This window comes from Symphodus melops (assembly GCF_947650265.1).
Source record: "Symphodus melops genome assembly, chromosome: 1".
Lineage (NCBI taxonomy): Eukaryota > Metazoa > Chordata > Actinopteri > Labriformes > Labridae > Symphodus > Symphodus melops.
Genome location: NC_136691.1, coordinates 42,185,742 through 42,213,448, shown reverse-complemented (window position 1 = coordinate 42,213,448; position 27,707 = coordinate 42,185,742). Strand labels below are relative to the sequence as shown.

Here is a 27,707-nt window from a genome sequence, read left to right as displayed (position 1 = left end):
AAAACAGAAAGTGAAAGTCAACAGCAGGAAGAATGATAAAGCTACAATGATCGAGGTGAGAACATTTTGATAGTTGTTCTTCATTTTCTTAAACCACAACCTGAGGAGCTGAGCCACGACACAAATGACTTTAGTAACTTAATACTTTATAACACATGTTCGATTTCAGGTACATTTGTTGTCAAAGTTAACACAGTCTTTATCTTATCAGCCGCTGCCTCGACAGCCTCATTTGAACTGTACAGTTCTGCTCCTGCAGCTGTTGTCACCTCACAGTTTTAGCTGCGTCCTCATCTTGTTTATCCACATGGAAAATCATGTGGTCCATTTGTCACGTGCTTGATTTTCCCAGGCTGGGATGTGTTGTGTTTTAGTCTAAATTTGAAAGCATCTCAGTTTGCCAGTATAAACTGCTCACTCAACAAAATGTAGGTGTGATGCTTTCAATGTCTGAAATTAAACTCTTTATAGAGAAAAGCCTGTGTTTCTTTTAGAGTAATGGGATGATGTTCATAATAATAAACTTCAGGAGCAGTTTTGCTCAGACAATAATATTTCAAATCATAACTACAGCAGTAAAATTTTGCTGAAAAAGGCACTAAGCCATCTTATAGTGACACTGATGTTTCTTTTTTTAATCCTGTTCTTTTATCTTTTAGGTACAAAAAAAATGTTGCTGAAAAGATATTTTTCTCCAACCATATTCTGGAGGCAATCAACGCTCACCACAGTTTAGTTCATCATCACTCCTCAATTTTGGGATGTGACTAAGTCTCAAACCAGCTATTAGTTACACCAGTTCCTTATTATTTGAATCAGTGTTGGAAGAACAGGTTCTATATAATGGTGTTGATGAAAATATTAGTGCTGTTGGTCCTCCATATCTCTCTTGTGGGGTCTCAGCCCACTTCTAAACAAACATCCACTCCTCCTCACCCTGTGGGAGAACCGTCTCCTCTGGGTCCTGATCATCTTTCCTTCCCCTGGAGCCGCCTTCGCCTGCCAAGGTATCCATCACACTGTTTGTCTTAGACCCACATTCGGAGTTTACGAGAATATTGTTGAACTTCTATTTATGAATGGCTGTTTAAATAATCTGAGTGGGCTTCATCTTAGGTACATTAATCCTCTTCACTACCACATACTCCTGCATCCAAACCTCACCAGTCTGAGTTTTAATGGATCAGTGCAGATCCAGATTGATGTCCAGAACAACACAAACTGGGTCGTCTTGCACAGCAAGGGTTTGAATATCACTAAAGCCACCATACTGGACCAAAACCTTGCTCATCTGTCTGACCAGGTAGCTTTAAAAACAGAACTCATTGTTATCTATCATTGTACCTTACATGTCACCTAAAATATCTGAATCTGAAAATATATCCGGTGTTTTCTCTTCATAGGTTCTTCCAGTTCTTCATAACCCTTCTCATGAACAGATAGGTATTTTCTCCCCACGGGTGCTCACTTGTGGGCAAAAGTACTTTCTGTATATTGAGTTTGCAGCAAAACTAGCAGAAGGCTTCTATGGCTTTTATAAGAGCAGCTACAGAACTATCACTGGAGAGACAAGGTGAGAGATCCATTACTTCACTGCAGACTTAATGAAATATATTACATGTAAGGAGGTGGGGGGAGTCCAGCTACTGTAGTACATTTTATTCACAATACAATTATCTTCCAATGTCCCCTTGCAGAAGTTTAGCGTCAACTCACTTTGAGCCCACAAGTGCTCGAATGGCCTTTCCCTGTTTTGATGAGCCGAGCTTCAAAGCCAACTTCACAGTTCGGCTAAGAAGAAATCCAGAGTTCATCTCTCTGTCCAACATGCCTGTGGTGAGGTTTGAAAATATTAATAATACACATTTTAACGTTTGGATAAAAAGGCTACAATGAATTGTTGATGTATTTCAGGTGAAGACGGTTCATTTAAATGATGATCTGCTTGAGGACCACTTTGATGTGAGCGTTAAGATGAGCACGTACCTCGTGGCTTTTGTCATCTGTGACTTCGAATCCGTCACTGCAAGAACATCCTCTGGGATTCAGGTGGGATGTCTCAGCCATTGCTTAGTGTCTTAAACACAATATACTGTAAGTTGAGAATTTTTTTTTAGGGGATTCTATTCCACTTTGTGTCTTAGGTTTCCATTTATGCTGCCCCTGAGAAGATTCAGCAAACACACTACGCCCTGGAGGTTGCTGTCAAAATGTTGGACTTCTATGAGGAATATTTCAACATTGAATATCCTCTACCAAAACAAGGTACTCTTTGTTCTCTTGTTTATACACACACCATTTGTTCTTTTTTTGTTAATAATGTTTCTGTATTCTCTGCCTTTCTGACTGTAGATCTGATAGCAATCCCAGACTTTCAGTCAGGTGCGATGGAGAACTGGGGTTTGACTACCTACAGAGAGACCAGCCTTCTTTTTGATCCCCTCACATCCTCTGTGTCTAATAAACTCTGGGTAACCATGGTGATTGGCCATGAGCTTGCCCATCAGGTGAGTGATGTTACATGATTGTATAGTTATGTGTTTATTTTAGACAGAGTGCAGAAAATGAATATCACTCTCTTCTGCAGTGGTTTGGTAACTTGGTGACGATGGCCTGGTGGAATGATATTTGGCTCAATGAAGGATTTGCCCGATACATGGAGTACATTTCAGTGGAGGCCACATACCCTGACCTTAAAATAGTAAGTAGCCCACTTTATTTCAACTAAGTTATAAGCAATATCACTATGAGATGATAGTCAGTAATCACAACATAAGAGTAATTTTTTTTCATCCTATTTCTTTTACCATAGAAAAAGTAATAGCGACAGATTTATCTAAGTATCACATCGAAACTGAAACTTGACTATTGCCAAACAAGCCAAACAATATCCTTTACTCTGCTGCTTTGTTGGCAGCCATGGTAACCACAGACAAGCTCCTTTTTTATGTACATGTAACTGCATGTTTAAATTTATTATACAACCATTAAAATAACAGCCTGTTGTGTTATTCTGAGGTATACCACTGACTAATAAAGACTGTCTGCTGTAATGTTAATTGACAGATTCAGAATACCTGGCTGGAGTGATAAACATAGTAAAAAGTCCCAGTGATGTCGTAATCTATCAAATGCATGAAAGGCCTTATTTCCATTCAGATTACTTTTATGGTAACTCATTGTGTGTAAGATTTATGGATCAATATGAAGCCTTTGAGCTCTGATGTTGTATTCTGTGCTTCATCTTGCAGGAGGAATATTTACTGCACACCTGTTTTTCAGCAGTTGGTCTTGATTCGCTGAACTCCTCTCGGGCGATATCAAGCTCAGCAGAAAACCCCACTCAGATCAGTGAGATGTTTGACACAGTCTCCTATGAAAAAGTATGCATTTATTACCTATTTGGGTCACATTTGTTTGAAAACACTGGTAATGAGCCTTTTTTACATTTCATCCTGCCTTGACACAAACCTGCAACAGTCTCTCTAATAACCCATGGATTAAAAATACATTTTCTCTCCCCCCCTCCAGGGAGCTTGTGTTCTGCACATGCTGCGACACTTTTTGACAGAGGACGTGTTCCAGAGTGGGATAGTACGATACCTCCGCAAATACAGCTACACAAACGCACACAATCAGGACCTGTGGGACAGCCTAGCCAATGTAAAAACTCAAATTTCATGAATGTGTGGTTCTTTGTTATCTTCTAGGGTTTTAGATACTGATGTGTGTCTTTTTTCTCCTTTGAGACAATAATTCATTTTCAAAAATTCTGTTAGCTCTGGTTTACAAATCAAAGTTCCAATAGGCATGTTATTAATCACATAGCCCAGAAATGCAATTGTTATTGATTTTGAAATAACAGTAACAAGCCATTTTAAGGTGAAAGCAGACATGGTGTCCTGTGTGAGGGATTTTTATTTTTCAGTTTATTTTCTCATTGGATCAAAAGAAAATGAAATCGACTGCTTTAATGAAAGTGAAAATCATATTTAAAATATAGAACACTTACATGGTCACTTTAGCATAATCTATATGCTAAAAAGGAAATGTGTTTTGCTTTTGTTTAACAGACCTGCTCAGAGGAGGATTTCATCTCAGGAAGACACTGTTACAGCAGCGGCCAGGCCTCAAAGAATGCAGTCAGTTAACATTTAAACATCAACCACACATCTCATCTGCCTTAATTTAACATTTATAACAATATATCTATCACAATATATTCTGACTTTGTGGTTTTGTGTTAACACATGTTGATCTCTAATTGTCTCCTATAGTACCTGTTTTCAGGGGAACACCTGGACCTGACTGCCATGATGAACACTTGGACTCTGCAGAAGGGGATTCCTCTGGTGAGAGTAAAGAGGACAGGGTCTCATCTGCTGCTCAGACAGGAAAGGTTTCTGAGGACTGTACTGCCCTCTGACCCTCTGTGGTCCTCAGTGCAACAGGGGTGAGCATGCATGAAACAATATACTCTTGTGTGTAGGTCTTATCCTGACATACATATTAAGTTTACTAGATTCACTCTCTTCTCTTGTACAGTTTTCTTTGGCACATTCCTTTAACATTCAAGACAGATGCTTCCAGCACAATCCACAGACACCTGATGACAGAGCTCACAGGTAACAGCAGGAAAAGGGTTTTTAATGTTATGAGCATTAAATAAACAGCTTAATATTTCATTTGTATCTCAGTTAATTAACCCTTTCTTTGTTATTTATGTGTCGTACAGACAAAATAGATATAGGGGAGGAAGTCAGCTGGGTGAAAGTCAACAGTGACATGACAGGATATTATGTGGTTCATTACGAGGACGGTGGCTGGGATGAGATGACCAACCTGCTGAGGAAAAACCACACTGCTCTGAGCTACAAAGACCGGACTCAGTTGATACACAACGCCTTTCAACTGGTGACGTAAGCATATGTCTGTGTGTGGCAGTGGGTTTGTGTGAGAGAACAGTAAAGACAGATTGTCTGACTGTCTGTAGAAACACAACAATTGTTATTATCCCTACTGTAAAAGCACCTAAACATTTAAATGTATTCATGTTTGCCTCTAAAGAGCAGGTCATCTTTCACTGAATAAAGCCTTAGACCTCATTGGTTACCTGGGGTCAGAGAACCACACTGTTCCTCTACTCCAAGGACTGGGATACCTGGAGTTCTTTTACCGAATGGTTGAAAAGATGGATGAGTTTGATCTTACAAGGAACCTAGGGGTAAGAAGAAAGGAGTACACAATTAGAATATGTAATCTAATGCAGCGTAAATTCATTTGACAGGCTGTTTCTCTTGTCGCAGGTGTACATCCTGAAATTTTTTCGGGCTGTCATTGACGAGCAGACGTGGGATAACAGCGGCTCTGTGTCAGAGCGACGGCTGAGGTCAGAGGTCTTGTCCCTGGCCTGCCACCTGCATGACCCTCCCTGTATGGAGCGAGCACGCAAGAACTTCAAAGACTGGCTTGAGTCCAATGGTACTCTCAAGTATGTCCGTCTACATTCTGTTTCAGTACAGTGATATAACTCACATAAACTGCAGTAATTTATTTAGCCATTCTTGACCCCATAGTTTGATATTTCTTCATGTCTCTACTTGTTTTTACCTCAGCTTGCCCACGGATGTGGCTGAAACGGTGTATTCAGTAGGAGCTCAGGACGACCATGGCTGGGCTTCACTCCTGCACACATACAACGTCTCCCTCTCTGCAGCTCAGAAACACACAATTCTGTTTGCTTTGACCTGCAGCACAGACACAAACAAATTACAGAGGTGCTTCTTCTTTCTTTTATGTTTTCACTTGGATTTTGCTGCCACCATGTGGATAAAATCTTGTATTGAACATATGCGAACAGTCTGTTTGTATTAGAGGCATGTTAAAGAGATGTGAGTGGAGGCTTATTAGAATTTCTCAGGCAATTAAAAAGATATATTCTTTGTATTTCTGTCACAGGTTGTTGGAGTTGGGTCTGGAGGGGAAAGTAATTCGATCTCAGGACGTGTCCTCTCTTATTCTGATGGTGGCCAGAAACCCACAAGGACATCATCTTGCCTGGAACTTTGTCAAAAACAACTGGGACACACTGGTAGAAAGGTTGGTTCATAACCAAAGAGATATTTAGAATAATATCTAACCATATGATGCTATGAAGAAGTAGTTTTGATGTACTTTTAAATTTTAAAACATTTCAATAACTAAGATTTTTATACTCAAGCCAAGCTGGTCTTTAGTTAAGAGCAAAAAAATAAAATAAATTAAGCTTCAGTAAAAAGTTCAAAAGCTTTCTGATTTGATAGAGACCTGATTATACCTCAAGCAGCACATTGTGTTTTTGATTTCAAAACTATCGCTATTTTCATTTGTGTACTTCGAATAATTTCAAGAAATTTTCAGGAGAGCCTACTCTGGAAATGTTCAAAAGTTGTGAAGTTTCTTTGTTGTTTAATGGGTCGGGTCGGGACTGGATGGGATGGGACAGAACAGGACAGAACAGGACAGATCAGGCGGGGCAGGAGATAGGCCTACAAAGGTTGCTGCAGTAATGTGTAAAAGATATCAAGATGGCAGACAAAGTAAACTCAGCCGCTATCATTCCAGTGCATTTAAATAGTCTTTATGTAATGGGATGTGTCAACAGCATCAACTTAAGACATGAGAATAATTTACTGAGATGCAGAAAAGAGTATAAAGCTGCTTTTTATCATATGAATGACAGTTGCATTGGTTACTCACTCTCTCTCTCTTTCTGTCTTTGTGATCTGCAGGTTCCAGTTGGGCTCATCTTGTATCAGACACATCCTTGTTGGCACCACAGGCCAGTTTTCATCTCCAGAAGAACTTACTGAGGTAAAAGGGATAGTATATATTTTATTGTTGTTAGCATTGTATATTGTTCAAAATAACATAAGAACTCATCCTAGTGTTTGTACTGAAAGCCTCACATCAAGGTGTTTCAGTTGACAATAACTGACATAACATCTTAGCTTTAAGACACCATAATTTGTGACATCACACATCATGTCTTATTGTCATCATTCAACCTTTATGTTCACTCGAAAGACCATTGAGGGGCAACTCTCATTTACAATGACTTTGAGTCATTACAGAAATAATTATAAAACAGACATTAATTCAAAAAAAGAAAAACAAGAGACAGATATTAAGACTGCTAAAATCAGTCTGAAATAGTCTTAAATGTACTAAGATAATAAAGCGAAAACTGCAATAAACAAACACACTTAATATGCCCAAAAAGTTAAAGTTAATTTCGCTCAAGAAGATACTGTATGTTGTTTCAACAGTCTGGTGCAGAATAAGAAAGTGAGTTTGTTAGCATTTTCTGATCTAAATATTTGTGTGTTTGACCCTCAGGTGCAGTTGTTCTTTGAATCCATCAAAGAGCAGGCAGCTCAGCTAAGAGCAACCCAGATTGTCCTGGACAACGTGCAGAAAAATGTCCGCTGGGTTCAGAGAAACCTGGAGACACTGAGACGATGGCTTAATGAGCAAATGAAGTGAAGACAGCAGAAATAAAAGTGGGGTTTCATAAACGCACAAGAGGGGCCCTGTCCACCCAAACCATCTGCCTTCATCTCCAGAGTACTTACATGTGTTGTTAAATTCATTCAAATAAATCTCTGAACGTAATCCAGGCAGCAACCACGTTTTCATCACAAAAACATTTTGGAGGATATAGGATTTATTTGTAGGTTGTCGTAATGAAATTTAAAATATTTTGTTAAATTTGTATTTGTGTGATTATTTGCAAACTATATTGTTCCTGATGATACTGTAGAGCTGGTAATTTTGTGTACAGAAAAGCATCTTTTTACAGAAAAGAATGTAATTGGTAGTACTATATACACAGCAGTAGATTTTTTTACGAGGATATACACCATGGTGTGCACATTTGTGTGGGCTTGTGCATTTGTGTGTGATTGTGAGATGGAGACATTTTCACTTTAATGTTGTGTATTTTAAATCTGGGTCATTTTCTTTGCAGTGATGCTTTGGCAAAGTTGTTTCTATGAAACTCTTTTACCAACAATACTTTTTTAAAATTAAAATATGGATATAACAGGAAAGAGTTCCCTTCCAAAGTTGAATCATGTAATGGATGCGTTATAGACTAATTAAAGGTGAGTTGCAAATCATGGGTCCTTTGTATGAGTTATGTTAAATATAACATAACTGAAAAATGATTGTGTTAGCGAACTATTATGGCTATGTTTCATATTTGTTAGTTCTTGCTTTTCATCGAATACACTGTTCTATAACTAAGACTTGGTTTTAACATGATAGCAATAAGGTTCAGACTTGTTTTAAGGGTAAAGGTAGAGCTAGAGGTTGAGGATAAGCTTGTGAAAACTAGGTTATGACAAGAAAATAGCAAGGAGCCTTTTAGCTAATGATGATTTGTGTCCCATTACAAAGTAAAATGGTGTGATGAAGGATGAAATGCACCAGTGGTGTGTTCTTTGTGTTGTTTTGTGTTCTGTCATGCCGTCACGTCTTCTATGCCCCGTGTTGTTTCTATTTTCTCATGCAAGACTTCATGACTGTATAAGGTCTATCGTGTCTTTGAATAGTTTTGCTTAATTAAAACGACTATATTGGTTAAATAAAAATAATGTATTGAAATGGAGACAAAACAAAACACATCCATGTAAGCGTCACAGCGCTCTGGCCCCGCCCCGTTGGTGCAATAGCCAATAGGATTTCACTGTTATAATTTGATAGGAAGTTGTCAACAACTGGTAAGAGAGGAAGCAAGTGTCATTTGGACACACTCGTTAGTTTGCCGAGCATATCAGAGTAATATTTAGTTGTTCGGTTTTTTAATACAGTCAAACAGTCTTCATCTTTTAGTCAACAAATCAACATGAGCGATAAAGTTAAAATCAGCTAACGTTAGCTCAATGTCTTTGAGTCAGTTACTGTTGTCAGAAGTTGGCTGGTTCAAGCTAGCAACTACGTAGCAAACATCCGTACAGTGAAGAAGATAGGCTGATAGTTATTGTTATCGACCACACATATATAACATCGTCTATTCAGCCGCTGTAAACATTTACTTGTTTTGGTCGTGGGCAGCTGTGTGAGACACCCAGACCCATGGATCCGTTTGACAACCAGAGCTCAGGTAAGAGAGACACAAGCTAACCACAGAAGGCCAGCTAATAACAAACAGAGAGCTGGATGAAAGTGACATTCAGCCGAGGACATGTGTTGGAAGGGGTGGGCTTGACATTTACCATGCTCAACGAAAGCTAGCCTGTACATTAGTTTTCTTTTTTACTTTCGGAGGATAAGTTAATCTGCACATCTGTCTGCGTGTCCTGCAGAGGGATGATAACAACATGTGACTGAACTAACAACAGTGTGTTTACTTAACCCTTTAGTTTTATTTGAACCAGCCAGAAGTACTCCTACTAACATCTTAAAGACGAGCTGTCTGGAGACCTTTGAAAGAAACACAGTCAGAGTTGTTGATGTTAAAAGAAAGCTGGTAGTGGCTCTGTTGTTTGTTTGTGAGGAGAGCTGATCAGCTGTCTGTTCTCCTTAAGTGCTTTATATTACTTCAGTCCGTTTCCGAATTATAAGTTACAGTTACACTATGTTTGTTTTTGACTGTGATTGTTGTGACTAAGGGATTTTTGAAGCCACATTTTATTTTTATTTTAACCAGGTAATTAACCCATTGAGATCAAGATCTCTTTCACAAGGTTGACCTGGCTGTGAGGGCAGCAGCTCTTGTCATAATAAAAAGACCATGATTCAAAACAGTTTACAGAGAATAAGTGAAGAAAAACAGCAATTGCAATGAACAGATGGATTTATAGATGAAGTGCATAGTCGTGATGACAGATTACGGTTCAGACACAAAGGCACTGTCCATTTGTCTCAAGTTTTTTGTCCTTTAGGTTGAGCCAACGGCTTCAAGTGAAATGACCATAAAAGATAAGCACTCAATAGCACATGTTTTTTTCTTTTTTTTTTGTCCACATATAACTAAATTTGTTTGACTCTGAGGTAGGGTAAATGCGTGTTTTGAGTAAACAGGAAGGCGACACATAATGCCTTACTGTTGTATTTCCACACAAGTATGAGGAAACCAGAGGACGAGGTGGTTGTGCACAAAAGGGATTGTTACGGTCGTCTCGTGATACTCGTGATAACATCACACCTTCTGCTTCACTTATCTCACGGCCTGCTTGTATGAAATACATTTCCCCCATCGTACCACATCACTATCCCTAAGCTGCTAGAAGTAGATATTGTATGACATTTGCTCTTTGTGGAGTTTGGTTTAGCTTGTATCCATCTTAGTTCTTCTGATCAAATCTTCCTCTGCACATTTTAAGATACCATCTACTTAGCTATTAGCCTAATAATAGACAGTCATACCAGAGCAATGGTTCAAAGTCAGCGACGACAGCCCCATACACTCTTAGACAGACACGCTGTAAAGAGAAGAAGAGGAACAAATTCACCTCATGAATTGCAGGAGTCTCGTCTTCCTTTTGGGAAACTAAAGGTTTCAGCAGACGGCTCTTCAACATGAGTCTGGTTTTTCTCAAGCTTTCCGTCTCTTTATTGCCACTGTTGCTTAATGTTGCTTAGTGCTCATTTTGCCTTAACATTCGGTCTTTGTTGATAGTATAATATAAGATTTGTTAAGAATTAGAGCTACAGTATATAGATAAAGAGTGACTGATTGGTTGAAGGGTTTGTCTGGTGTCAGTGGCTCTGAATAAACCCTGTGTAGAAAGATGATCTGCACTGACACTGATGATTGTCCTTTGCCTTTAAAAGTATGACTGGAATGTGACACAGACAGGAGACTGTCATTGCAGAACATTTTACTACTTTCATTATTCAATTAGGAAGTTGAACATGCCTCTTATTGTTTCAAAAAAAAAAAAATGCTGAATAAAGAGTCTCGTGGACAAAAGTCACATGGATTTTTAAAAGGTAACAGCTGACTCAAAAACGAATGCTTTTATGCCCTACAGCAATATCATGTGATTGGACTGGAGAACGACTGTTTTTAAATGAATTTTGAAGGAAACAGAATTTCTCTTGAGTCACATTTTGTTATTTGTTGTGTGAACAAAAAAAAAGTCTTTTCAGCCTGTTGATCTGAATCTTTGGTAGCCTCGGTGAAAGCACCAGGAAAATGTAGGCGTACAGTAGTTCCCGGAAAATGAAGATACATGGTCGGTGCTTTGTTAAACAAGTCTTTATCTTGCCTGCACATTTGTAGGATATATTTTTAAAATGGCTTGCCACCATACTTTATGACACCCCCGAAACGCTCCTCACATATATCAAAAACAGCACCGCCTGTTTCAGTGTGTACAATCATCTCCATTCACTTCTCTGTTTCTCTCTCTTTCACCTCTCATTTCTCCTTCTGAGAATTTGTCGTCTATTTTCACTTCCTCTTTGTGTCGCAGAGCGAGCCAACCTGCCGAGGAACATGATTGAGAACAGCATGTTTGAAGAAGAGCCTGATGTTGTGGATTTGGCAAAAGACTCGTCCGCCTTTCCGGTATGCTCACGTTAGATTATCCCATGCATGTTACACAAGTCTTTATTTCAAGACTTAATGGTTGAGCTTGAATCAGAATGTAGATTTGCACCACTCGGGACAAATGTGATGATTTTCAAAAGCGATCATTTGAACAGATAAGAGGACACATCCGCTCTCTTTCAGTTCATTACATCCCTTATTACTTTTACTCTATTATAGCTGCAATTACACAAATTCAACTACAGTATGCATGTTAATCACACTGTATGGCGTGTTGAAAGTATTAATATCCTGCTTCCCTATAAGAACAAGGTGTCATAAAACCTCGGAAACACAGTCGTATAAAATAAAAATAAAAAAGTCCCCCGCACACTGAAGAGGGCTTTATTGTGAGCCAACATGTGTTTTACCTGTAGCTTCCTCAGATCGCCCTGCCCATCACATGGGCATACACAGGTGTGAAAAATGAGCCATTGGATATTCAGAGTCATAACCTCCAAGTGAGTTTGTATAAACAAATAAAAAAACATGATGTGATTAGTTGTAGTTTTCTTTAATTATAATATAGTGCATGCTTTCATTTGCAAAACACACAATATATCAGTTATAAGAATATTACCATTAAATGTCATTTTAACAGATTGAGTCACCATTACCTGAGTCCTCTCTGCAGTCATCTTATTTACCAGTCATTCGTGCATTACCTCTCATTACTACTGTCCCTGCCTTCACTCTCCTTACTGACCTCCTGATCTCACCTCTTGCCCTGTGATCATGAATTGACATGAGTGAGGACAGTTTTTAAGATATATGGGAAACACTACGCTGCTTAATTGTAAAACATCAGCGCCTAACGAATGCTTTCCCCAGACGTTCCCTGCTCTTGACCCCGATGAGGCAGTGTACGAGCCCCGTAGCTCCCGGCTGCTCGTGCGAGGCCTCGGAGAGAACGACCTGGACGAGGATGAGGAAGACTGCGAGTCTTCGGCACGTCTGCTGGGCATGTCCTTCATGAACCGCAGCGCTGCTCACCGAGCCAACTCCTCCCCTTACTCCAGACAGGCTCCGCCCAGGTAATGATTTCCTAGTGTGATCCACATTGTGACATTTCTTTTCATAAAGCAGTGCTGCATGAATATTTATCATTTATCTTTATGTTCAGTATGAAGAAATACACATTCTCTATTTAGATAAATGTATCTCAACATTATCAGTTACTTTAACTAAAATGTGACATGGAGACTGAAAAGATGCTTTTATTTTTGGAAACATGTCTGGCGATGGTAGAGCTTCATCAAGCCAGTCCGTATAAAGGGAAGTAATTAACTTGTGTATTTCTTTGACAAATATTTGCGGGGATCATTAAACATCACATGGTGGTGTTGTTGTTGAACAGCTTGCAGCTTTACAGAAACTTCCAGCTGTATTCAAACCGATGAAAACAACGTTGAAACCATAAATGTACACGCATTATTAGACTAAATGTGAGACAGGGCAGGACATAGAGTTACAACAATTAGAGTTGGTTACAATTCTGTGCTTGCATAAACATGTTTGCAATCTTTCACCCTCTAAATGTGGACTAATTAAGCGTTGACCTCTTTGTGCTCTCAGGTCCTGTCCTCGACCCTCCGCCCGCACCATGGTTGTGTGTGTGTTATTCCTTGTAATAGTCTGCTCCATGACCATGGTGCTCTACTTCTTACCTGGATGCACCTTTACCAGGGTAGGAAAAATATGACAATTATGATTTAGCTCAGTGTGCAAACATTGTGATGACTCATTTCCTTGGCTGACCCCCAACCGTCTGTCCTCCTGCAGATGGGTTGCCGGAAGCCGAACAAGACGTCCCCCATGGAGACCATCCTCCCGCTGTCCACAAATGGTGAACTGTTTCCATGGGCAGAGTACCGACTGCCTCGCAGCATTAGCCCTCTGAGCTATGACCTCACCCTGAACCCCGACCTCGACAGTATGACCTTCACAGGACAAACTCTCATCAGCATGTCTGTGCTTCACAACACCAAGCGTATTGTCCTGCACGGTGCTAACCTCAACATTACCAAAGCTACCTTCAAGGTGAGACAGCGTTTTCACAACTGAGCCTTTCCGACCACATGGACTGTGTACAAAGCTTTAGCTTTAGCTAGCAACATGAGAAACTTTTAAACATGTTGCTTTAAGTTTTCTGTTCAGTTTTAGATGATTGTTCTCTCTTCTAGCTGGGTGAGGAAGCAGCTAGAGATGTGACTGTACTGGAGTACAAACCCAGACAGCAGTTAGCTGTTACTTTTCCTGAAGAGCTGAAGGCAGGACAGTACTGTGTTCTGACTCTGGAATACTCTGCTGAGCTCTCACACACCTACGATGGTTTCTACAACAGCTCATACACTGATAAAGATGGAAACAAAAGGTACATTTCACTGTTTTGTAGGGACAGTCATTTCTGTATACTCAACAGACCATTTATTCAGTGCACAGCCATATACTGAGGAAACAGTGCTGGCTGTTCTTTTCTTTTTAGGCAGGATTGATCTAATCTGCTATGTCTGCATGCTCACGCTCATCTTCCTTCTTGTCCTCAGGGTCCTCGCTGCCACCCAGTTTGAGCCGCTGTCTGCTCGGAAAGCCTTTCCCTGCTTTGATGAACCCTCATTTAAAGCCACTTTCCTGATGAAAATCAGCAGAAAACCAGCCTACATGACTCTATCTAATATGCCTAAGGTAATGCAACAATAATTCATTGCTGGTTACGGTGTGATAACAACACCTCACACAAAAGGGACTATCCCGGATGAAAAATGACGTGTTGGGAAAGTTTGAGAAATCTTTTGGAGGGAGTGTTTTTTAGAGTCGTGTACAACAAAATATGAACATGAACATGGAAAGGCTGAAGCTCATTGGCCCCTCCTCCGATGTGATTAGACGGCTTATTTAAAATAGACATTCATTCACAAGTGTGGCAAATACACCAATGTAGAAAATTGTTGACCAGACAAAGTCCCCCCCCCCAAAAAAAACGCTAAGCACTCAGCTCAGCTTGCTCATCATGCTTCTACTGTTTGTAGTGTCGTGTATAAACAGCACTCCCATGGCCTCAGGAAAAACATCTCGGTGGACACACACAACTTATTTGATCAACAGGATTTCTCTTCCAAGCTTTACAGAGAATTTGATTTGAGCTCTCGTTGTGTTTGACAGCTACATTGGAAGTTTTAAATCAAATAACTGTCAAAGACGGGTCTCAGTGTTAAAATCAGAGTGAAATATTCTGTCTTATAATTGTGCATTTTAAATAAATCCTAAACATACAGAAAGGGTTCAAATGTAATCATTAAGTGTCTGTGCTCATTGTCACAAGGTCAGCACAGATTTTCATATTTCTGATATGTCAGTTGTTACTAGTATCCTTGGACAGAGCAAATTGAATGATCCGGGGTAAAAAATAAAACGTGGATAAATGACCTAAAGGAAGTTTCGTTTTTGGTAGTATGCACGGCCTATTTGACAGATGTTCAGGTCATGTCACCTGCACCTAAACAGTAATCTCACACACAGTTTTTACACAGCAGAAAGTCACGTCTCTGTGAGTGCTCTGAGTTTGACTTTGAGACGTGTGATTTTGAGCACAGTTAAGTGAACAGAGCATGTACTAGTTCAAACTTGCAACGCTGCTTTTTGAAAAAGAAACGAGAGAAGATGTCAGTTAGCGAGTAACGCATCTTTACATGCTGTGTGTTTCAGGCTAAAACCACACAACTTTCCAGTGACCTGATGCTAGATGAGTTTGAAAGGACCACATTCAACATGAGCACCTACCTGGTGGCCTTTATTGTTGCAGACTTCACCTCCATCAGCCAGAATGTCTCAGACACTGTGGTAGGTCTGACACAGATAACTTCTTTTCTGCTCTCGATGAAGGCTGCCACATTAGATATTATTTTAGCAGTCATTAAGATTCTCTTGTTTCTGATAAATCATCATTTGATATCTGACATGTGTGTTTGTGTCTTGTAGGTGTCAGTTTACTCTGTGCCAGAGAAGAAGGAGCACACTGACTATGCTCTGGATGTAGGCGTTAAACTGCTGAAGTTTTACAATGACTTCTGTGAAATAAACTACCCCTTTAAAAAGCTGGGTGAGTACACACAGGATGTTGCACACTATTTGCATTTTCCTTCACCTGCTCATTTGTTGTCATCCCTATTTTTACACACCTGAGTTGCTCGATTTCTCTTGGTCCAGACTTGGTTGCCATCCCTGACTTCCTGGCGGGCGCTATGGAGAATTGGGGACTCATCACCTTCAGAGAGACGAGTCTGCTGGTGGGCAAACAGTCCTCTCCTCTGGAAAAACAAGTGGTTGCCTCTGTTGTAGCCCATGAGCTCGCTCATCAGGTAGTGTTATTCAGCTGTATGTGAAAACAGGCAGACAGTGTGTTTGTGCTGTAAGGAAGTCCTAATCTATCTCTGATGATGTGTCTGCAGTGGTTTGGAAACCTGGTCACTATGAGGTGGTGGAACGACCTGTGGCTTAACGAAGGCTTTGCTACTTACATGCAGTACATGTCACTGCAGTCAGTCCTGCCGAAACTGGAAATTGTATGTTCACTTTTACCCAACAGATAAAGCCGTTTGCCTCACTTTGTGCTTTAACAGTGATTCCTGTTTTTGTTGACAGGGTAATTTATTCCTGGCAGTGCGTTTCCGAGCCTTGGACAAAGATGCACTAAACTCTTCGCATGCCGTGTCGACAGACGTTAATTCGCCATCACAGGTGGAAGAGATGTTTGACTCGGTCTCATATGAAAAGGTACAACTGTCTGTACAATACGTCGGAACATACATGTGATACATTTATGATTTCCCCGAACTCCTGTTAATAATGTTTCTACTGTCATCAAACTGAATCCTTGTCCACATACACACTCCTGCAGGCTGCTTCTGCTTCGAGGAAGTGTGTAAAGGTTTTTTATAGCACCTTTCAAGAGCAGACGTCACAAAGTGCTTCACAGCAAATACCGTAAATTCCGGACTATTGAGCGCACCTGGATATAAGCCGCACTGGCTAAAAATAAGTAAATAAATGTATTTGTACATATATAAGCCGCACTTGATTATCAGCCGCAGGTGTCCACGTTATAACAAGAGCTATTTACACAGAAAGACGTGACACAAAAACATTTGTTTAACTTTTAATTAAATACGTACTACCGGTAACATCCGCAAATATGAAGCCTACTGTAAATCCTTTATCAAACATGTCTGTAACGCGGCTGATGAAAAAGATTACCGTAATATATTTCACAGGAAAAAGTCCATCCATTCACTGCCTCAGAATGACTTCATTACTCACTTCCTTAGTCTCTTTTTCGATGTCGCTGTCAGTGTCAACTTTACGTGCAGCAGCTCTATTTCCTTCTTTGACAGCCAGTTCGATCGCCTTTAACTTGAAAGCTGCATCATATGTATTTCTCCGTGTGTTTTCCATGATGAGGGTGCGTGCATGAAGCGCAAAATGACTGATATTAAGATCCGATGTGACGAAGTCAAATGTTTTTGCGGCACAAGCTCATTGTCCCGCAAGAAAAATCCATAAATAAGCCGCATCGTTGTAAAAGCTGCAGTGTTCAAACCGTGACCAAAAAGTAGTGGCTTATAGTCCGGAATTTACGGTACTCTTCCTGAGTTGCTTGTTGGATCTCAGGACGAGGACGTGACATAAAAAAGAACAACACAGAAGTGGCGGGCAAGGAATCCCACTCTATAAAGTCTTTGCCTTTATATCAGTGCTATGTGTAGTTCGACACATTCACAGTATCAAACAAACAGTGGAGGAGAACATACTGCCCAAAAACATAATAAAGATGTTTCATTAAATGCACAAAGCTAGCACTGGTCTTGTGCATAAAGTCTTTTAGCAGTGGGCCATTCAAAAGATATAAACCTCAACCTTCTTTCTGCTCGCTCGTGGTAGATTTTCCTGAATATTTTTCTGCTGCGTACGCTCATCAGCTTACCCTGACTTCATGGGGGCTGGCAGGAATGATTTTTAGACAAGCTGGCGTGAAACATTTTCTGGTAACTTGCAACCAAAACTAAACCAAAAAGCAGCACAAGTGGTAATTACTCTCATTGTTCTGCTACAGTCTGATCACATTTGCCTTGTGTTCTGCCTTTCAGGGTGCATCTATTCTCCTGATGCTAAACGCTTCACTGCCTGGGGAACAACAGTTCAGAAAGGGTATCATTCAATACCTAAAACAGTTCAGTGGATCAAACGCGGACACTAACGACCTCTGGAACAGCCTTACAGAGGTGAGGGTTTCATTTGTTTCATACATCAGACAGCAGTGGTTGACCTTTTTGGCTACATCATACCTCTTCTCTGCTGACTGTCAATCATCTGACATTAGCATGTTTTTGGTTAGTTTAGTGATCCTTACACAATTGGTGAAGGGAATATCTGATTACGCAATAAGACAGTTTATAGTTTTGCTAAATCTCATTAACAAAGGAAGAGCTGAGGATTCCTTACATTAAACAATAGATGAAACCTTTGGTATTATTTTTGCTTCTTTGAAACCTTCATGTAGCTTAACACATTCAGAAAAACAAAAAAAACATGTCATCGGACTGCACACTCTGGATTTCTCTCCCTGTCCTCAGGTCGAAGTCTCACCGCAGCATCAGAACGTGTCAGAGATGATGAGATCTTGGACATCGCAGAAAGGCTTCCCATTGATTACTGTAAGCCGCCGGGGAGATCAGGTGACCCTCACACAGGAGCATTTCCTGCTCACCTCTGACAATGCAACACGCACTTCGAGGTGGGTGATAGCAACACATACACACAGAGAGAGACACACTTGTTGAAAGATCACAGAAACACACCACACTCCTGATTGTCATTTTTCTCTCTCCTTAGCTTGTGGAATATTCCAGTGACATACGTGAATGACAGCTGTAGTGTGGCTGCAGAGTGCAGACAGATGTTCAATCTAATGACCAAGTCAGGTAAAAGACAACCTGAGTAACTCAACCTAAAAACATCAAGTTTCTGGTACTGGATCAAATGATACGTCTGTGTGTTTGTTTCCAGGGACTTTTAAGATGGCAGAAAGTGTGAAGTGGCTGAAGATAAACTACAGAAACACAGGCTTCTACATCGTCCACTATGGAGACAAGGGTTGGATTGCTCTTGGAAATGCTCTATCTGACAATGTCAATGTTCTTACACCAGAGGACCGTGCCTCGCTTATACACAACATCTTTGCTCTCTCCAGGTAAAGCACATATCACTTTTTTTTTTTCATTGACAGGATAAACTGAGGTTTAGGAGTACCGTAAATTCCGGACTATTGAGCGCACCTGGATATAAGCCGCACTGGCTAAAAATAAGTAAATAAATGTATTTGTACATATATAAGCCGCACTTGATTATAAGCCACAGGTGTCCACGTTATAACAAGAGCTATTTACACAGAAAGACGTGACACAAAAACATTTTTTTAACTTTCAATTAAATACGTACTACCGGTAACATCCGCAAATACGAAGCCTAGTGGAAATCCTTTATCGAACATGTCTGTAACACGGCTGATGAAAAAGATTACCGTAATATATTTCACAGGAAAAAGTCCATCCATTCACTGCCTCAGAATGACTTCATTACTCACTTCCTTAGTCTCTTTTTCGTTGTCGCTGTCAGTGTCAACTTTACGTGCAGCAGCTCTATTTCCTTCTTTGACAGCCAGGTCGATCGCCTTTAAAGCTGCATCATATGTATTTCTCCGTGTGTTTTCCATGATGAGGGTGCGTGCATGAATCGCAAAATGACTGATATTAAGATCCGATGTGACGAAGTCAAATGTTTTTGCGGCACAAGCTCATTGTCCCGCAAGAAAAATCCATAAATAAGCCGTATCGTTGTAAAAGCTGCAGTGTTCAAACCGTGACCAAAAAGTAGCGGCTTATAGTCCGAAATTTACGGTATTTGTCCAATTCTTGTATTTAACTTTTAATAAGCCTTCACCCCCTGTCCCATGTTGTGAACAGACTAGGACGCGTGTCCTTCCTTCAGGTCAACAACCTGTTGAGATACATATCCAATGAAACCGAGACGTCTCCTGTGACAGAAGCCTTGTTGCAGCTCAACAATATCTACCAACTGCTCTGCAAAAGGCAGGAGCACAGTCTGGTGGCCCGCATGAAGGTACATAAACTCGTGCATTTTGGGTAACGTTACAGTTTTTGATCAACATGAATCAAGCCACATGTCTGCCAAACAGATCCTTAATATGAAAGTTTAATGATCCAGTCATGGTAACATGGATGTATGAGCATTCAAACAGGTCATATTTAGTATTTAAACATCTTACACCTTAATATGCCTATTAAAAGTCTGAGGAAAATGTAACCAATCCCATTGACACTTCGATGGAGAGAAATCTCTTCACGCTCACTTTATCTAGGATCATGAAGAGATAAAGTGAGTTTTGAGTTTGTAATCATGAGTCCATGATTTTCTTTTTTTTTTTTTGTCTTTTGATAGAACTATATTATGCATCATTTTGGTTCCCTGATGAAGGAACAAACATGGGGAGAGGAGGAGAGTGTGTCCAAACAGGAGCTGCGCTCAGTGCTGCTGGGGACGGCATGTGACCTGAAAGAAGAAAACTGCACTCAGCAAGCCAAAGCTCTGTTCAAGAGTTATGTTGAGTCCAACGGGACCTCGCGGTACATACAGTATAGCATACGAGAAACACTGTCATTAGCTGGGCCACAGTGACAACAGCCAGAGAGGCTCAAACATATTTGTAGTTCATAGAAGTATCTTTAGCAGGGTCGTAGGATGTGATTAAATTGTATTAATGTGTTTCTGTTTTCTCATTAGAAATGATGAAGTTCAAATATGATTGTTGTATTGGTTACCTGAGTAACGTCTAAATATAATTTGTGCAGGATCCCAGGTGATCTGCAGCAAGTTGTGTTTAAAGTTGCTGCTCAATCAAATGAAGACTGGGAGACTTTGTACGACTTGTATATTCGTGTCACCTTCGATGCGGAGAAACGAAAAATGCTTCGGGGCCTCGCATCCACTCAAGACGCTTGGAAAATAGTCTGGTAAATATTTGTTTGTTCTTCTACACAGGCGTCATAGGGTTAGGGTTGTGCAGGAATACCGTTTGCAGTATTATCAGTGTTGCAATAGTTTGTTTTTCTTTTTTAGTATATTTTTTAAATGCAATATATTCGGGGGGGGGGGGGGGGGGTTGTTTTTACAATGATTACAGATGAGAGTTTTCCTTAAAATGTAGACGTCCTGATAGAGACCTGATAGAAACGTCATTTCCTGAGTTATAACTCTGTTGTATATTTGCTCTCTTACTATTTCCATTCTAAGACAAGTTTGTAGTGTAACATAGGTGGGGATAGTGTGAATGTGTAGAAAATGTGCTGTTTGAACAGAAAACGTACCTCGCTTTCTGCAGGATCCTTCAAGCAGGTCTGAAGGGGGACATCATCCAGACCCAGGAGCTTCCTTTGGTCATCAGCACTGTGTGTAGCAGCTTCACTGGTTACTTGTTTGTCTGGGATTTTATACAAGAGAACTGGGACCGCCTCATAGAGAAGTAAGTGTCTTGTCAGTTTCAGACATGTTATAACCGAGACTACATTTTAAGAACGTTTTCCCTACAGTAAGAGTCAGTAATGTTTCAAAACTGGAAAGATGCCGTTTCTTTCATCATGTTTTATTATTGGACCAGGACAGAGACATTTAACTTTACAAGAGTACAAGCTTGTTGCTGTCTCCTAATTCTTCTTGATTTTTTTTTTTTTTCACACAATGTGCCACGTGACATAGTAACATCACACTGTGTTATATGGAACGTGTGTTCTGGTTAGGTGTAAGTATAACACTTGGTTGATAAGCAGGGACATTCCCCATCTTTAAAGACTTTAGTGTATTTATGTAAGCTGTCCTAGTTGTGTTCCTATAGAGGTCAGTAGTTACAGGTCATATCTGGAATTGTGTATTAGTGAAGATCCTTGATTTGTTGATGTATGGAAGAGTTGAACAAAGAGTATACTTTTCTTTCTACACCTCTCAGGTGTCAGACCAGGAACCACTCTTTTTGTCCCGCCTAGAGCTGAATTGCATGAGTTTGATTCTGGAGCATTGACAACATGATCAACATAATAAACTTCAGTGTTTAATTGAATCTGGCAGTGGAAACTTAATGTGACCATTCTCAAAGATTACACCGTTAAATACTATTTCTCTGCTAAATTTAAGGCATCATGTTCAATCACTTGACGTCCAATCCCTCACTTTTTTTGATAACAAAATAAATAAAACCTGCGAAGCCTTTGCAATAGGATTGATTATGTCATACTCTGCCACAAAGAGGCGCCAGAAGCTGGGGAAAAAACAAAACTCTTAAGAGACTGAACTTCTAATTAAAGAAAAGGCCTCATGTAATACCCCATCACCAACTTTATGGAAAGGAATATCTGCTCTCAGATCAGCCAGTCATTTTCTCCTTACTCGTGATGCAGAGAAAAGACATTATGTGACGAAGAATTCAACCCTTATTTAATACTGTGTACTTGTGTTGATCTGAGCTGATGTTCTGTTAGTTTGGTTCATTTCTATTCGTCAGGTCGTGTTAATAACAAATACTTATATACATTTTATTCTTTAGGAAAAGAATACAATCCAATCAACATTGTTAAAAATATATATATATATTTCACTTGGACATGAATTCATGTATAAACATCTGAGTCTTTGTATCCCGTCTCGAGGTTCCCTTTGGGCTCATTTGCAATCCAGTCAATCATCAAATCTGCCACCTCCCAGTTCTCCACACAGGCCCACCTTGATCAGGTATGTATTGAATAACGCTCAATAATACTTTAGCGTATTTTTTGGCTGTGCAGATGCATACAGGGTGACTGTTTACAGAACGCTTGAAGTGAGTTTGTTTGAGGCCTTATTGGACTAACGTGTGTGTGATTGTGTTTTTCAGGTACAGAGTTTCTTCTCCAGTCTAAAAGAGCGTGGCTCTCAGATGAGGAGTGTGCAGGAAGCTTTAGAAACCATCAGGTTAAACCAACGCTGGATGGACAAGAACCTGGTTGCACTCCAAAACTGGCTGTAAAAGAGTTGCTCCACCGAGACTACACAGCTGGGGTATAAGTGAAGTCAAAAGCAGTGTTTGCACAATGGTAGGAGTGTGTCTCTTAGCTGTCTTTATCCAGGCTGGAGTAGTATTGATTATCGGACGTCATGCTCCAATGAGTAGTTGAGAAGATTTAGTTGTTTGGTCCTGTAAATTGTGTTTCCGAGCTCAGGGTGGTGCTATTTGTGTCCGACAGGCTATTTGATACACACAGACACACTCCTTACACTTCATGCCGTCGACCAAACGTCAACTCTTCAGGTCTCATCTGAACCTCCTGTCCGAGCAGACAATCATGTTCCATCCACGCTCCTCTCCTTCAGCCTACTGTCGGGCACCGAGTCTCCATAAGTTGTTGTGTAAAGGCCACTTTATAAAAACAACTTCGAAAAAACTCAATTTAAATGTGTGAAAGTTCTGCCAGCTGGTCCTGGACTTTCTCTCAGCCATCAGACTTTTGTAAAACAAGTGGCAGAAGTCCCTCAGCCATGAAAGGTTTGGATGCTGGAGTGACAGCATTATTATGATGACTCGCTTTCTAATTCAAATCTGTGTGGAAACGATAGCTTTCTGCAGTGATCAACTCCAGTGACTCATGCAGCCTGAAGTATTTATTACCGATTAGTCATGGAATGGTTGAAAGCTTTGATTCAAACGAGCTGTTCGCACATCCAACTATTTTGTGAAGTAGACGAGTAGGGCATCACACATTAGTTGAAAAAAAAAAACCGTTTTGGTCCCTCAAAACCTTTTCAAGTTTGTTCTCAAACGATGTCCCCACCAGGATCTTAAGAAGACAATGCTCCACCTACTGGGTGAGGGAGAATTTAATATACTTTCAAATATCTCTCTTAGCTAATACATACACAGTTAAATCAACCAATGAGACGCTACCAGACAAAATGTAACTATTTGCACAGATACTGTATCTGAATGAAAACATCGACCTTACTGCTTTCAATGTTACCACCTCTATCTGGTTGTGTCGTCTATTCCGTGCCCTGGATCCTGATAATGTTGTGTGTCCTAACACAGCCGAAACCACTTTACTCACCCTCTCACCAAATAGCCAACTCTGACATAAATAGAAAACTAAAAGTCAGACCAACAGAATAACACCAATGATGGCAATGTGAAACTTCTACTATTTAAAAACAAGCCAAAACTCACCAAGATGGCAAAACCTGGACCTGCAAACGTAACCAAATGTGCAGAAAAAGAAGCAGATGTAGAAAGCTAAAGAAACATTTCAATATGTTCAATATGATGCACAGCAGGAACAAAACAGCCAGATGAGCCTCTCGACCTTGGTGGGGTAATTGTTGAAGAACACACCTGACAAAGCCTCTGAGGGTCAAAACGTTGCTTTCTGATAAATTGGTGATGCAGACAAAGCGTAGCGTGCTGGGTTTTTTTCTTTTCAATGGTTGAAAGCTTAAAAAAAAACTTGTTCTTGGCATTGATTGAATGTACTGAAAAGCCTTTCCACTGTGTACAGTAAATGGCATACAGCACAGCAGTGCTGGTTTGAATTAACCAATGTGTCTTAGGAGAGAGCAGGCAGTGCACACTGGAGCCAAATGTTCATTTCTCATTTTCTCGGTGTCTCTTCTTGACATAAACCTGCTGTAGCTCTTATCCGCCCCTTTGATTCATGAACTTTTTTTCACCATACATACTCACTTTCACTTGGGCTTGTAAACTTATTATAATGTAAATATGCTTAACTACAACTTTTACCCTGCGTTTTTGAATGTGTTTTAAATATCTTTTAAAATCAAAGGATTTTAAAGGTGTGTTTTGTATATAGTGTAAATGGGAGATGTAAACTGAAAGCATTGAGTTTGACAGAAACACCAGTCTTGATCAAATATTTGAGCTGTATTTCTTGTTTTATTCCCCTCAGGGGGTATAAATGAATGTTTGCGTTTTAAAAGGGCTAATGTGCATAATGAAGATACAAATGATATAAAAGATGTATATTGGACATGGCTTATCTGTCCAGATAGCTTTTCTTTATCAGCCAAATAAAAATACAGAAGGTTTAAAGTCACTCCATTTGTAAACTGGCAGCGTTTCAACAAAGAATAGTGAGTAAGTTATTCAGTGTTAAAATATGTTTCACCAGCTAATGTTCTCAGATTTTATTTAAACACATTTGAACTTCATCTCAAGAAGTGCAAGAAGATGTTACTGTTTTTGAATCTTTTTCTGAAACTTCTGTCTCATCAGAGTTCCAATCCGGTACAGATATTTCTGACTGTGGTGTGTTCCCCAGAGTTTAGAGTAACTCGTGGGTCATGGGATTGTCACTGCACTGGCGGCTCTCGCTGGCAGGTTAGGGATGGGATCCAAGAAGGGACTTGAAAGACAGGGACATGATGTTTGTATTAAGGCTGTTTAGCCTGCTAGGGAGAAAAGAAAAGTGTCATTGTAGTTTAGATTTGTGACAGGATTGCCTTGTACCAGCCCACCAAAGTTTAACTTACAGTGTGATAATGTGTTAAGCTGGTTTTCTTTGAATACATATCCTTTACTTTCATGTCCTGGTTTATTGTAGATCATACTGTTTCATGGGGAAAATGTGCGCAGCTTCCGTTTACCCATCTCTCCTCTTCATCAAGGCTCTGGGACGCTGATTGTTCTTTGGTTAGATAATAGCTGCTTCATGTAAGGTCAGTTTGTGATGTCATTTAGGTACAGGGTCCAGTCTGACGGCGGTCTGATGACAAAGTTGTTGAATAGTACCACGTGTGCAGTGAACCTCAGATTTTCTGTTTTTTTTTGCACTGGGATGAAATGCTTTATGTAAACAAAATATAAATAAAAGTGGTTTTCTGAAGTTTATGAATTATTTCACTTCTTACTTCAAAATCATTGTGTTGTTGTCAGTGAGTGACAAGTTATCCTGTGGTTGCCTGGCCAACAAATGTCTTAAATATTTTAGCCTTTACAATTTTTGATAACCATGTACCTCCAATTTATCAATCATCAAATATTATTTCTCAATTATCATTGACATTGAAGCATGAAATCAATTTGTAACAGCAAAGACAAACAAAAGCCAGCAGGCTGCTTCACTGCTGCTCAACATAAATAACAAAAATAACATATACAATAACATTTTCTGCTTTCAACGACCAAACAAACATTTCTTATCAGTATAATTTCGATACCAGTTGCTCCTTCATGGTTTGACCCAAACTCAACAGTAGTCTCTCTTCTGTTGTCTGAAGCCACACTGAAAGACTGCAGCCAGGTACTCTCTGGTGTTAGTTTGGGGATTTTGGTTTCTTTGACTTTAACTGATTTGACTTTTGACTCAACAGTGAGCTTTGCAAATATGTTTTTATAATTTGAAAGTGACACATCTGAGCACTTAAATCAATGAATCAAACTTTTTGTTGTGAATCAAACGTGTTTATCTTCCTGATCCAGCTTTGAACTTCATCAAAGTCGAGATTGTTGCTTAAAAATAATTATGGGGAATAGGCTGCAATACCTATAAAACCCCTCAATCTGTAGCATGTCTGAAGAGACTCATGCAGGATGCTACCCAGTTGTACCAGGAGGGGTCCTTTTAGCTCTTCTGGAAACATGCATTCTGGCTCTCTTCAAAGTTTTGTCCTGCTCACCGTGGAAAACATTTCCCTCATCATTTTTATTTCAAGTATGTGTTTTTGAAAACGTGTTTTGTGCCTTGAAGACTTGTTTGGCAGAATACCACACCGTCATAAATTGAAGTAGACAAAGACAACTGAGGGCATTATATTCAAATAAAAGACGAAATCCAATCTCAGTAAATGTAGAAAAGGCTGCATTGAGGCCTGACTAACAAAACCAGACCAAACTCATAGTTTACTGATGGCAAGACAGATTTCACAGATTAGCTTTAGTTAATTCAACTGTCAATGATAGCCAGAAACGTGTTAAAGTAAATATGAATAAATAACTTTGAGGGGTTTTTTTTCTATTAACTATGAAAAACTGAAACTATAGGAAAAAAATAACATTAAGTTTTGTTCTCATTTTAAATTTAAAAAGAAAAGTTCTACCTCTAGATTAATATTTCCACAAATCAAAACATTCTCCATGATTAAAACTTTTTGGAGATTAATAAACTTGTAAATTCATAGGATAAATGTGATAGCAGAAATAAAGAGAAACACCAAGCTTAACTTCAGGACATTGTGTTTATGTGTAAAAGAGGCCTGTATGTGTATACCTGCATCATGTTGAGTCATAGGAAAACAGTAATACATTTTATCGTCATCAATCCTGTGCCAAAAAGATCTTTAAGTTAGATTGACACGTGCCGTTGTTTACTCACCTATTACATAACGATAAATCTCTGTTAGCCCCATTCAGTCACAGGCCCTGTTGAAACTGAACCATTTGAGCTATGCAGGTATAGAGGTCAGACTGACATTATCAGCAGAACTGGTCGTGATTTTAGTGACCTGCTTTTGACGCCACTGCTTTGTGGGCATCAGATTATCTGTGTGATGCATCTGTGAGTTACGAAACACATCTGATCATTGTCATATAAAGAACTGCAAGGAACGTTTTAACGAGAGCTGGAAGGTGAATACTTGAGATGATTTAGAGAATTTGCAAATACAAAACCACCACTTCTTCTTTATGAAGTTGGTTGATTACAAAAAAAACCTTTCGGAATAAACGTTAATAGCCGAAATAGAAGAACTGATACACTATTACATAGATCATTCTATCAATAAATCGAATGACCTGGTAAATTATTGACAACATATACAGAGGGAATAAGATGGTTTAATTGAATATTGGTCATATAAGAGTTATCAAAAAATGGAAGGGAAAAAGGGAGAAACGTACATAACTGTTCTTAAGACTCAAACAAAGAAATGTTTTAAACAACATTACTAAACTTCTTTCAGATCATAGAAATGCTACATAGATCAGTCAGCTAAAGATCAGAAAAATATGTCGAGAAGATATCTC

General features: G+C 39.6%; 1 protein-coding gene across 1 annotated transcript; it reads left to right on the top strand.

Moving 5' to 3' along the window:
- On the top strand, nt 1-25,569 carry LOC306840683 (leucyl-cystinyl aminopeptidase-like). Its single transcript, XM_079370119.1, has 43 exons — nt 1-55; nt 660-1,007; nt 1,117-1,303; nt 1,404-1,573; nt 1,698-1,836; nt 1,915-2,049; nt 2,145-2,265; nt 2,353-2,507; nt 2,588-2,701; nt 3,252-3,383; nt 3,532-3,663; nt 4,074-4,142; nt 4,278-4,453; nt 4,546-4,625; nt 4,736-4,919; nt 5,068-5,224; nt 5,307-5,491; nt 5,616-5,777; nt 5,959-6,099; nt 6,771-6,852; nt 7,378-7,520; nt 9,078-9,145; nt 11,463-11,557; nt 12,410-12,612; nt 13,154-13,265; nt 13,361-13,618; nt 13,762-13,952; nt 14,125-14,263; nt 15,284-15,418; nt 15,557-15,677; nt 15,785-15,936; nt 16,027-16,140; nt 16,220-16,351; nt 17,722-17,856; nt 18,208-18,368; nt 18,467-18,555; nt 18,641-18,824; nt 19,597-19,753; nt 20,093-20,277; nt 20,503-20,664; nt 21,033-21,173; nt 22,351-22,432; nt 22,575-25,569. Exons 2-43 carry the CDS (start codon nt 844-846, stop codon nt 22,704-22,706), a joined length of 5,976 nt encoding a protein of 1,991 aa, XP_079226245.1. The 5' UTR covers nt 1-55; nt 660-843; the 3' UTR covers nt 22,707-25,569.
- Nucleotides 25,570-27,707: the final 2,138 nt, after the last annotated feature.

What these genes read in the sequence shown, in the direction of transcription:
- LOC306840683 (XM_079370119.1), top strand. Translation starts at nt 844, where the DNA reads ATGGTGTTGATGAAAATATTAGTGCTGTTGGTCCTCCATATCTCTCTT. An exon ending in TCCAGACAGGCTCCGCCCAG is followed by an intron (nt 12,613 to 13,153) that starts GTAATGATTTCC and finishes TTGTGCTCTCAG; the next exon opens with GTCCTGTCCTCGACCCTCCG. An exon ending in GACGCTTGGAAAATAGTCTG is followed by an intron (nt 20,665 to 21,032) that starts GTAAATATTTGT and finishes CGCTTTCTGCAG; the next exon opens with GATCCTTCAAGCAGGTCTGA.